The following is a 12,934-nucleotide window of genomic DNA, read 5'->3' as shown; positions in this document are numbered from 1 at the left end:
CAGCGTTGTTAGAAATAACCAGATCCAACAAGGCATCACTTCTAGTTGGCTCCTCCACAAACTGGCCCAGAAAATTATCCTGCAGGAGGTTAAGAAATTCCCTCCCCTTTGTGGTTTTAGCTGAACCGTGACCCCAATCTATATCTGGGTAGTTGAGGTCCCCCATTATCACTACTGTTCCCTCCCGGGCAGCCCGCTCTATTTGTCTATTCAACTGGCCATCTACCTCCTCAGTAATGTTGGGGGGTCTATAGATTACACCAAGAATAATTTTTTCACTCTTTACCTCCTTCTGTAGTTCTACCCATAATGCTTCCACATCATCACAGTCATCGCCCACTATTGCATCTTTTACACTCACTTTAATATCATTTCTGACATACAGACATACTCCTCCTCCCCTTCTGCCCACCCGGTCCCTTCTGAACAACGTAAATCCCTGAATATTGACAGCCCAGTCATGTGAGGAGTCCAGCCATGTCTCAGTCACACCAACCACATCAATGGACTCCTCCAGAACCAAGGCCTCCAGCTCCCCCATCTTGCTGGCTAGACTTCTGGCATTAGTTACCATACACTTTATATTACCATTGAGTTTAACCGCTTCATTATAAGAAATGGGAATTATTACTGTGCTGTGGCCACAATCATCCTCACTGTTCATCCGCAACATATGGATCTCCCTATGCACTGTTTTTATCCTCCCCCCACAGGACCCTTCTCCTCCCTCCTCATTGTTCTGTCCCCTCTCTAACCTATCCACCACTATATTACACACTACATTGTCCTCCCTCCACATCCCTAGTTTAAAAACCCCTCCACCCCTTCTAGGATTCTCTCCCCCAGCACAGCGGACCCCCTTCCATTAAGGTGCAAATTATCTGCGGAAAACAGTTTGTACCCCAATGAAAAGTCAGCCCAGTGCTCTAAAAACCCAAACCCTTCTTCTCTACACCACGACTTGAGCCATGCATTTAACTCCCTAAGCTCCCGCTGTCTTTCCTGCGATGCGCATGGCACAGGCAGTATTCCAGAGAATACCACCTTGGAGGTCCTACCCTTCAACTTAGCACCTAGTTCTCTAAAATTATTTTTAATAGACCTCCACCTACCTTGTATCCTGTCATTGGTTCCCACATGGACCACGACAGCTGGGTCATCCCCAGCCCCCCCAAGTAATTTATCCACCCTTTCCACCACATGCCGAACCCTGGCACCAGGGAGACAGCAAACCATTCGGTTGAGGCGGTCTTGGCGACAAATTATTCTATCCGTCTTCCTGATTATAGAATCCCCTACAACCACTAGCTGTCTAGGCCTACCTACATTACCATCCCGCCCACTACTAGTTGGACTGTTCCCCCGGCTGTTAGAGAGAACAGGTTCCACTAGAGCTGCCATTTCTGACACGGATGCCCTTGCATCATCACCTAACTTGGCAATTTTGCTTGGGCATATAGTGGGAGAAGTGGCCTTCCTTTTCTTGGATCCCTTACTGGTCCCTCTAACTACATTAACCCAGCTACTTACTTGGGCATCTTGATCTATATCACCACCCTCCATCTCTAACCCACTAACTTCCTGCTCAGTGAGCCGAAGTTCCCTCTCAAGGTGGCCAAGTTCCCTCAGTGTTGCAATATGCTTCTCCAGATCTCTAACTCGAGCTTCTAGATGGGCAACATGCTCACATCTGTCACAGCGGTACTCACCCTGGAACACCTGCTCCAGTTGTGCGTACATGCGGCAGACTGCGCACTGAATGAATCCTTCCATCTCGCTAGCCATCATCCTCAGTGCAACAAAAACAGCGAAAAAGAAAGAGATTTAGCACTTACCAGAACTTGTAACTCCTTCTTTCAACTCCTTTTTTAAACTCCACTTAACCTTTATCAGTGTTAAACCTTAATTACCACTTATTCAGCTTTATTTGTACATAATACTGTCTTTCCTTCTGTTAATTACATTACATAGTTCATATAAGTGCGATCAAGTGGCAAACAACAATTTATCCAACATTCACATGGCTATCAGGCAACTTGAGAAAACACTGAAGGATGTCATGTATAAACATTAATAGATCTCTAGCTTGTAGTCTGGGAACATTATATCTCAATGTCATGTGCGTTTTCAATTCCTAGATCTTAGCTTAAAAGAGTTCATCAGCGCTACAGGTCCCGCCCCATGGTGCCAATCTCTGCTTAGGCTCCATCCTCTTTATGGCATCTTCAAAATGGGTCAACCTGGAGGCCTAGGCCCCACACCTACTATGACATCATCGGAACTGGCTGGATGAGGAGGCGCACAAGGAAGATTTCAGTAAGTTCCCTACAAGTTAGCTAAACACCACACATCTCATTCTTCTCCATCTTAACAAGATGATCTTGCAGGACAGGTTGGGCAGAATGTGGAGGAGAAGGACGACATGTGTGGCGTTTATCCCACATGCAGTGAACTTACCGAAATCCCCTTTACCCTTGAGCTCCTTCTGATGCGACCACTTCCTACGAGCGAGAGGGGCCTAAGGCTCCAGATCGGCCCATCCCTGTAGCGCTGATGAAGGTGGAGATATGGGGCGTGACAGCCGTGAAGCCCTGTCAACCAATGACGACATTCATTTTTAAATGTTGAGAAGACACAACGAAATCCTTTATACAGATAGGAAATTCTAGAATATAAGCTTAAAGTGGCACTGTCACCCCCTATCTGCATTTTGACTGCTCTCCACAGGTGTAAAGGGTAAATGTTGCAGCTTTCATTACTTATTTTATATCACACCTTATGGTGCTTGTTCTGGTAAAAAGACGTTTTTATCACCTGTGGATTGGTATATGTGGACGGGGCCTCACAGCCTTTGTGCCACATCGCTCTGCCCCTAGTGACACTTAGCCCCACCCCATCCGTGATGTCATCTCATTGGTCCCGCCCCCTCAGCAGTCATTGGAAGGGCCAGCCAAAGCTCTAGCTCTAGTGATGATGACGTCACGGATGGGGGCTAAGTGGTGCTAGGGGCGGAGCAATGTGGCACAAAGGCCGCGCCCACATATACCAATCGACAGGTGATAAAAACAACTTTTTACCAGAACAAGCACCATGAGGTGTGATTTAACATAAGTAATGAAAGCTGCTACATTTACCCTTTACACCTGTGGAGACCTGCAGTCAGAATGCAAATAGGGGTGACAGTGTCACTTTAAGAATGATGTTTAGATTTGCTGGAACGGATAGGGGGGGGGGGGGGGGGGATGGTGACAATATCCCTTTGCTCCATGCAGAGTTTAGTCTAATCTGAGCATGCTCAAGGTTCCCTTATCTCTTATGGCTTGTTATAATTGATGGAATAGTAAATTCTGAATTATAATAGCAAATTTTAAAGAAAATGGTTGAAAACAGCATAGAGTTAAAGTTTTGGAATGGTCAAGGTTCTAACCTTCAGTGTCGTGGATGGTCCTGAAACGAACAGTTCAGAGGAAACCCAACAGCATGAAGGAGCTGACACTAATTTTTAGGGAGGAATTAGCTAAAATTCCTTCAAACCAGTGTACAGGACTAACCAACAATTAAAGGAAACATATATATATATATATATATATATATATATATATATATATATATATACGGTCAACTAACTGCTGCACAAGGGAGTTATACTAGATACTGAAAGGTTTTAGGAGTTCTGATGTAGTGTTATGTCAATTTTATGCAGAAGAATTTAAACATTTGGAAGGGTTCACAAACTTTCATGCACCACCAGTTCGGTGTTGCCTTTCTCTGGATCAACACAGTACGGTTTCTCAAGGTTAAAGCAACTCTGTACCCACAATCTGACACCCATCCCCCCCAAACCACTTGTACCTTCAGATAGCTGCTTTTAATCCAAGATCTGTCCTGCGGTCCGTTCGGCAGGTGATGCAGTTATTGTCCTAAAAAAATACTTTTAAACTTGAAGCCCGTGCCAAACGGGACTATCTGTGACCTAACTTTGCACCACCCCTCCATTCCTCCTCCCCACCCTCTTCATCATTAGGAATGCCACTGAAACATTTTCTCCATGCTGAACATTGTCCTTAACGATCCAGTCCATGTGCCGGGCTGACACAGGTGGGGAATAGGAGGCAATCTGCCTGGAGCATTCCTAATGATGAGGAGAGCTGGGAGGAAGGACAGAGAGGTTGTGCAAATTTAGGGCACAGATACTCCCGTTGGGCACGGGGCTTCAAGTTTAAAAGTATTTTTTTAGGACAATAACTGCATCACCTGCCAAATGGATCCCAGGACAGATCTTGGATTAAAAGCTATCCGAAGGTACAAGTGGTTTGGGGGGTCAGATTGTGGGTACAGAGTCGCTTTAAACCTGATGGACTCTTTTCTACGTTCAACCTTATTAACAAAGATGTTTTCTGATTTATATATTTTCTATGTTGTGTTACGTTTCACAAATAGCATAGAGTCATATGCATAATAATATGAGTACTTACGCATGTAGACATCAACTATACAAAAGGATGAGAACAGACTTACCTCCTCCACCGCCAAGAAGACTTGAGTTTGCTGAAAAACAAAAACACACACAACTAAATTAAAAAAATTCATTTAGTTTACCACATTAAACTAAAAAACTTTCATGTGTAAGTTGATCATTGAAGGATGATGTACTTTATTCAAGTTTTCTTTTTTTTTTCTTTTTTTTTTTTTAACTGAACCTAAATTATTTTCACAGCCTATGCATCAACAGTTTCCTACCACACTTCAGATGATGAATCTTAAAGTATTTAATTAAAATACTGTCAAGATATAACATTTTCACAGCACAATGTCTACTGAAAAAAATCTCACATTATCTAAATACCATCCCTACGTGTTCTTTGAAGACATTTCGTTTGGAATGAGATTGGAAGGCCGGGTAGTAGAAGGCAGAAAACAGGATTAATTAACTATGACAAAGAAAGGAGAAACATTTTCAATTTAAGATGGCTATGAAAAAAAAAAAAAAGGCACCTACGCGAAGCTGACTTACTCAACCTTGAGAGGTACTTTGCTGCTCAATGGCATGGTTATTGGAAAGAGATCGCAACGCACAGTCCTCATTCATATTAAATCACACAATATCAGTTTTAATCTCAAATGAGCATTTCTGAACGCTGTGACCCTGAGATGCCGAGCGGCTAAACCACTGGTATAGTGACATTAACACAAGCATCATGAAACATTGTTTTTCAGCCACAATTGATATGAGCGTAATTAGAACAGTAACCTTTCCGAGGTTAAATTTTTAATGTAAAAAATATTTTTAATATAAATGAATTCCTATTATATGTAATAAATGACGTTATTGTAAATTCTTTCTATTGATTTATATATGAGATTCTTTCTGCTATACTTATTATTGTCCCATAATGTGCTTCATCTGACCTGTGAGAGGTGTCAGGAGAGAGAAGTGACAACTGTTGTGGAAAATGGCTGTTAATATAAAGCAGAATCAGAAGATAGAGAATTTTTCTTGAATTATAAAATATTAAACAAATATCTTAAAAGGGACTCTGTATCCACCAACGCACCCTACCAAAGCGCTAGTACCATCCTTTTGATTAGAGTAAATCCTTACTGTCCATGTTTTTTAAAAAGCGATTAGTGCCTTCTTTAACCCAATTTTCAAAGCCAATTTTCGTTTTTGCACTTTTGCTTTTTCCACTTTATGTTTAAAAGGCCATAGCACTTGCATTTTTTCACCTAGAGACCCACATGAGCCCTTATTTTTTGCAAAACCAATTGTACTTTGCAATGACAGCCATTATTTTTCCATAACATATGCTGCGAAACTGGAAAAAAATCATTTGCGCTGTCAAATTAAAAAAAAAAAAAGTAATTTGTTTAGATTTTGGGGAGTTTTGCATTTACGCCGTTTGCCCTATGGTAAAAATGACTTGTTATGCATGTTCCTCAAGTCAATACGATTACAACGATATGTAACATGTATAACTTTTATTGTATCTGATGGCTTGTAAAAAAATCAAACCATTGTTAACAAATATATGTGTCACGGCCGCGGAGGCGTCCCGTGTTCCGGGCCGCCGCCGCAACCTCCTCCTGCCCCATGCAGCCGCCGGGGTCCTTGTGCAGGGACCCGGCGCTGCTGCTAGTTCGGCCCCTGGGGGCGCCTCACCTCTCCTCCGCTCCTGTCTCCGTCTGTGCCGGCCGGCGCGCGCGTCCCCGCCTCCTTTAAAGGGCCAGTCTGCGCTTAATTGGTTAGTTGCACCAATCACTCCCTATAAGTTCCAGCCCTGCCCCAGTACAGGTGTTGGAGCCTCTATATGCTTCCCATAGCGTTTGGCCCAGCTCCCTGTTGTTCCTGATTCCTATCCGCTACCCGGTCCCTAGTCCCTGTTCCTGATTCCTATCCGCTACCTGGTCCCTAGTCCTGGTTCCTGCTCCCCTGTTACACCATTGCTCCCGTGTTCAGCCGGTCACCTGCGGTTACGCCTACAGACCTCTGTCAGCACCATCTCCCGCCTACTGCTCCTGCCACGCCTCGCCTGCCGTCACTAGCAACCAAGCCAGGGGTAGCGACCTGGGGGTCGCCTGCCGCAGCAAGTCCATCCCGCCTTGCGGCGGGCTCTGGTGAAAACCAGCGGCCCCTTAGACTCCGCTCCCTGGTGAGGTTAGTGCCATCGCTGATGACGGTCCAGTGGATCCACTACTCCAGGCGTTACAATGTTCCTTAAAATCGCTCTATTCCCAGGCTTATAACGCTTTTATCCTTTGGTCTATGGGGCTGTGTGAGGTGTCATTTTTTGCGCCATGACATGTACTTTCTATGGGTACCTTGATTGCGCATATAAGACTTTTTGATCACTTTTTATTACATTTATTCTGGATTTGATGTGACCAAAAATGCGCAATTTTGCACTTTGGAATTTTTTTGCGCTGACGCAGTTTACCGTGCGAGATCAGGAATGTGATTAATTTATAGTTCGGGCAATTATGCGCGTTGTTTATGTTGTTTATGTTTATTTATTTATATTTATAGAATGGAAAAAGGGGGGTGATTTGGACTTTTAATGGGGGAGGGGATTTTTTATTAAAGTAATGTTTTACTTTAACTTGAAGCCCCCTGGGGGACTTGTATATAGACAGCACTGATCTCTCATAGAGATCAATGCTGTGTATATACACAGCAAAGATCCATTAGATCGGTCATAGATTGCTATGCCGAGCCGGGATCAGCGTCATTCCGACGGGGGGGGGGGGGGGGGGATCCGTCCCACTAGGCACCAGGGATGTTGTGCATAAAGCACTTTAATGCAGCTGTCAGGTTTGACAGCTGCATTGAAGTGCTTAATTAGCCGGCGCGGCAACGGGACCCGCGCCGGCTAATAGAGGAACTGCCCGGCTGCACATGGCGGGATCAGCGCCGTTCAGAGCGGGGTCCCCCCTCCGAACCGCTTGTACCTTCGGATAGCTGTTTTTAATCCAAGATCTGTCATTCGGCAGGTGAAGCAGTTATTGTCCTAAAAGAACAACTTTTAAACTTGCAGCCCTGTGTCAAATTGGCGTGGCCTAGAGTACCCATGTCCTAGGATTGCGACACCTCTCCGTCCCTCCTCTCCGCCATCTTCATCATTAGGAATGCCCCTAGAACAATTACTCCTATTTATCCCCTGGGTGAACACTGCAAATGAGCTGGATCATTAAGGCACCTGTGCACTATTCAGAAAGGAGATTAATAGGAAAAAATCCTGCCGGGGGGGCATTCCTAGTGATGAAGAGGGACAGAGGGGTGTTGCAATCCTAGAGTACACACACTTTAGGTCATGCCAATTTGACACAGGACTGCAAGTTTAAAAGTTGCGACAAAATATATCACCGTACATCTCCCTGTAAGAACAGCGTTTGTGCGGCCAATAGCAATACATTAAAATGGCTGCACAAATAATGCAGTGATCATTTGTGCTGCCTGGCCAATCGAATGTCTTTTTCCATGTATTATAGTAAATTATTTTAGGTAGTTTGCAAAAGCTCTCATTTGCAATCGTTTATTATTAATATCATCTTATAAGACCCTTAGGCTGCTCACTACAGCTTTATCATGGATTTCATGCTGCTGCAGCTACTTTAATAGGCTGTGCACAAAGACAGAAAAGTGACCATAGACATTAGGCTTCACCCAGCTCTGGAAGAGCAAAAAATTTAAGATTTAGCTTTCAGAACAAAAAATGAAAGATATAAGAAGGCAAACTATCCTTCATTGAATAGCGGCCGCAGAGAACCTGTCAGTGCACGGCTCCTGCTGCACACTCCATTGTGTGCAGTGGGAAGCTCTGATCAGAACTCAGCGGCGCTAAAGGGATCGTACAATGTGTGCACATAGCCTAAGGGTGCGTTCACACGTACAGGATCTGCAGCAGATTTGACGTTTCAGTTTCAATGCAAAGTAACTCTGGGCCATCAGATCTGCTGCAGATTCAAATCTGTGCCATTAAATTTGCTGCAGATCCTGTACATGCGAACGCACCCTAAGGCTGGGTTCACACTACGTATATTTTAGTCAGTATTGTGGTCCTCATATTGCAACCAAAACCAGGAGTGGATTAAAAACACAGAAAGGATCTGTTCACACAATGTTCAAATTGAGTGGTTGGCCGCCATATAATGGCAAATATTTGCTGTTATTTTAAAACAACGGCTGTTGTATTGAAATAATGGCAGTTATTTACTGTTATATGGCGGCCATCCACTCAATTTCACCATTGTGTGAAGAGATCCTTTCTGTGTTTTTAATCCACTCCTGGTTTTGGTTGCAATATGAGGACCACAATACTGACTGAAATATACCTAGTGTGAACCCAGCCTTATACTGTATATTATGTTTGTGTTTAAACATTTCTGCTATAAATGTATGGGTGCATTAGATATACAGTAGATCATGATAAGCCATCAGAGTATATTTGCCATCCTAAATATATAAAAATCAGATTTTACTAGTATTGAGTACGACAGTAAATAACTGTTCAAACTATCTGTCTATTTTCTATTTCAGTAAATACACATAATCCTTGTCACCCCAGGACATCCTCTGGGCTTTTTCCAGCTCTCTGCTTCCAAAAAGCTACAGATGTGTTCTAGAATAGATATATCAGCGCTTTTTTTCTTATTCTTTAGGCTATTCAAGTCATTTTTGTATTTTATCCACATCATTTCTGTACAATTAGTGGTTTTATTTCAGAGTTTTTAGGGTTAATGCTAATAAAAATCAGTTATAAAAAATAATTACTTTCAGCCTCTATAACAGGGGTCCTCAACTGGCGGACCGCGGTCCGAACCCGGACCGCGGAGGCCAGCTGTCCGGACCCCTGGTCAGACCTCCTAACCTCCCCGGATCCGGTCCGTCCCGCTCCCCACCGCACTGCCTCCCGCCCCATAGGCTTACTGTCCTTAGATGTCAGTACGCCTGTGGGGCTGGGGGCAGTGCCGGTCCGGCCCCCGGCTGATACGCGCTCTCTGGGGATGTCCCGGGGATTCCCCAGCAGAGCGCGCACCACAGACCTCAGTGTACGCTGCCGGCCTGTCCTTCCCGGAAGTGACGCTGAGGTCACTGATGCGCGCTCTGCTGGGGAATCCCCGGGACATCCCCAGAGAGCGCGTATCAGCCGGGGGCCGGACCGACGGGAAGAGACGAAGACAGCCGCAGCGGGGAACGAGGTGCTAGGTGAGTTGTTTTTGTTATTTTTTTTTTTCTGTCTGGGGGGCATCTACAAGGGGAAAGCGCACAGGTGGACTATATACTACAGGGGGGACCTCACAGGGGGCTATATACTACTGAGGGGGCTATATACTACTGGGGGGAGCGCACAGGGGGTTATATACTACAGGGGGGACCTCACAGGGGCTATATACTACAGGGGGAAAGCACAAGGGGGGCTATATACTACTGGGGGGGACCTCACAGGGGGCTATATACTACTGGGGGGAGAGCACAGGGGGCTATATACTACAGGGGGACAGCGCACGGGGGGCTATATACTACAGGGGGAGCTCACAGGGGGCTATATACTACAGGGGGACAGCGCACGGGGGGGCTATATACTACAGGGGGAGCTCACAGGGGGCTATATACTACAGGGGGGAGATCACAGGGGGGCTATATACTACTTGGGGGGAGCTCAGGGGGGCTATATACTGCTGGGGGGAGCTCACAGGGGGCTATATACTACAGGGGGAGAGCACAGGGGGGCTATATACTACTGGGGGACAGCGCACAGGGGGCTATATACTACAGGGGGAGAGCGCACAGGGGGGCGATATACTACTGGGGGGAGCTCACAGGGGGCTATATACTACAGGGGGAGAGCGCACGGGGAGGCTATATACTACTGGGGGGAGCTCACAGGGGGCTATATACTACAGGGGGAGAGCGCACAGGGGGCTATATACTACAGGGGGAGAGCGCACAGGGGGGCTATATTCTACAGGGGGAGAGCACACGGGGAGGCTATATACTACTGGGGGGAGCTCACAGGGGGCTATATACTACAGGGGGAGAGCGCACAGGGGGGCTATATACTACTGGGGGAGCAACAGGGGGCTATATACTACTGAGGGAGAGCGCACAGAGGGGGCTATACACTACTGGGGGAGCAACAGGGGAGCTATATACTACCAGGGCAGTCACCCCCTTTGTACCTAATATCAAAGGCCTGGTGAGAGAGAAAAAAATGCCAGTTTTCCGGCTAATAAGCAGCAATTCTGTATATAAATAGTTGAACGTTTGTGACAAAGTAACAAAACACGTTTCCTACTGATGTTCAGCTCGGACCTTCACCTGACAATAGACCCCGGTAAGCGGACCTTCACTAAAAGTTGTTGAGTACCCCTGCTCTATAATCTTTAATAATGCATGGGATCTACAGATGTTGAACAAAAAAAGGGGGCTCATTAGTCTCTAAGCCGGTGGATTGTAATGACAGCCAGGGGCCTAACAAAGACTATATGCCAAAGGCACGGGCTAATAAATGGCATGTCAGTTCATTATTGACAGGCAATAATGTTTTGGTACACTGAGTACACCAAAGCATTAAATAAAAGATCATTGCACTGCATTGGGTTTTTACCTGGTAGGATGAAAAAAATAAAATAAAATTTAATTTAATTTAAAAGAAAATAATGTAAAAAAAAATTCCCATTAAAATTGATTTCATTCTGTATAAGTGTTAAAAAAAAAAAACACATAGGGTTTTGGCATAGTAATAATGACCAGGGTTGCCAACCGTCCGTAAATTGTTAGATAGTCCATAAAAAGAGGGGACTTGACATTGTAGTAGTAATTATCATTTTACAGATCACACTAAATGCTAGTAATGAGTTCATATACGAATACTGGGTTATGGACATGTATTACTTATAATTAAATTATTCATTATTGGTTTCCGGTTTCTCCGTAAAAAGTGCTGGCTGAACATGATTTTTGGATAAGCTGTCCAGAATATTACACAGAATCAGGCCAAATTAAACAGATAGCGTTGTGTGTAATAAAGACAACATTCCCCATGGAGTAAGCAACCGTTCGCTTGTTGGCTGATCATTGTCTAAAAAGTTTTTAAAAATTATTATCCACTGCCCGCGTATCACTCTGTGATGAGCAGGCAATGGCTGATTTGGTATGTAGAAAATATTGTTATACACTTACCTCTCCTAGCCCTGTGCCCCAACAGTATTTTATTGTACAGCAGCTGAAATCCCAAGGACTAAAAACTATAAAGGAGAAACAAAAAACATTTAAAACATCAAAAACTGTGCTGTGTGAAGTTGGTTTTATGGTGTTATTGTACTTGTTGACATTCATGTTGATTTGGCATTAACTACTAATATGTGGTTCCCCCTTGTGCCACCCAAACAATTGACCCTTTTAGGTATGGAAAAGATCTCTGAAAATGTAATGTGGTATCTGGCACAGTGTCAGGCTATGTTCCCACACAGTATTTTTGCTCAGTCTTTTGCAACCAAGATCAGAAGTGGATTGAAAACAGAAAGGCTATGTTCACATACTGTTGAAATTGGGTGGATGGCCGTCATTAAATGGCAAATAACGTCTGTTATTATCAAACAATGGCAGTTGTTTTGAAATAACGGCCCTTATTTGCCATTATATGGCGACCATGCACTCAATTTCAAAGGTGTGTGATCATCATAGCCTTTCTGTGTTTCCAATCCACTCCTGATCTTGGTTGCAAAATATTGACCAAAATCCTGAGTAAAAATATTATGTGGAAACATAGCCTCAAGGTGGAACCTCTATGGATGAGACTTGTTTTTCCAGCAGATCCCACAGATGATTGATTAGATTGAGATCTGAAGAACTTGGAAGCCAAGAAACTCTTTGCCTGGCTCCTTGAAACATTTTTTTTTTTTTAATTGCAGTGTGGCAGGTCACATTATCCCGCTGGAAGAAGACACTACACTATTAAAGGTCTGCTGCCATGAAGGGGTGGACTTGGTCTGAACAATGGTTAGGTAGGTGGTACATGCCAAATCAACATGTCAATAACACCATAAAGCCAACTTCACGCAGCACAGTTTGATGTTTTTAATTTTTTTTTTTTTGTTTCTCCTTTATAGTTTTCAGTCCTTCAGGATTTCAGCTGCTGCACAATCTGAACAAGGCCTAAATGAAGAGTGAAAGAATGGTTAGGGCCTGTTCACACTGCGAAAATTCTGCGATATTCCATGGCAGTCTCTGCCTGCCTCTACCTTACAACTGTAGTACTGACAATATCGGCTTGAGTCTATGAGGTCTCTCTAGAGCACCCACATTAGGGATCAGTAATCTCTTGCTGATTCACGGATATGCATAGACTAATTTTCTCCTTACAATGGCAAAGGCAAAGTAACCTTCTTCCAAACCATAATATGAATCACCTGGAAGCCTTCTTTTGTAAAGTTT

The 12,934-nt window shown here is 44.2% G+C and overlaps 1 protein-coding gene across 3 annotated transcripts in view; it reads right to left on the bottom strand.

Moving 5' to 3' along the window:
- The window catches only part of MACROD2 (mono-ADP ribosylhydrolase 2), a 1,633,627-nt gene that overhangs the window by 1,157,037 nt on the left and 463,656 nt on the right, over positions 1-12,934 (bottom strand). For 2 of the 3 annotated variants that reach the window (XM_069954328.1, XM_069954329.1), the window contains exon 4: positions 4,519-4,548. The exons of the other annotated variant lie outside the window; for it this stretch is intronic. In XM_069954328.1, the coding sequence (XP_069810429.1) occupies positions 4,519-4,548 (30 nt within the window). The remainder of the gene's footprint in view (positions 1-4,518; positions 4,549-12,934) is intronic. 3 annotated transcript variants of the gene reach the window in all.

This window comes from Dendropsophus ebraccatus, chromosome 15 (assembly GCF_027789765.1).
Source record: "Dendropsophus ebraccatus isolate aDenEbr1 chromosome 15, aDenEbr1.pat, whole genome shotgun sequence".
Taxonomy (NCBI): Eukaryota; Metazoa; Chordata; class Amphibia; order Anura; family Hylidae; genus Dendropsophus; species Dendropsophus ebraccatus.
The sequence above is the reverse complement of the archived record's forward strand: the minus strand, read 5'-3'. Positions and strand labels throughout refer to the sequence as shown.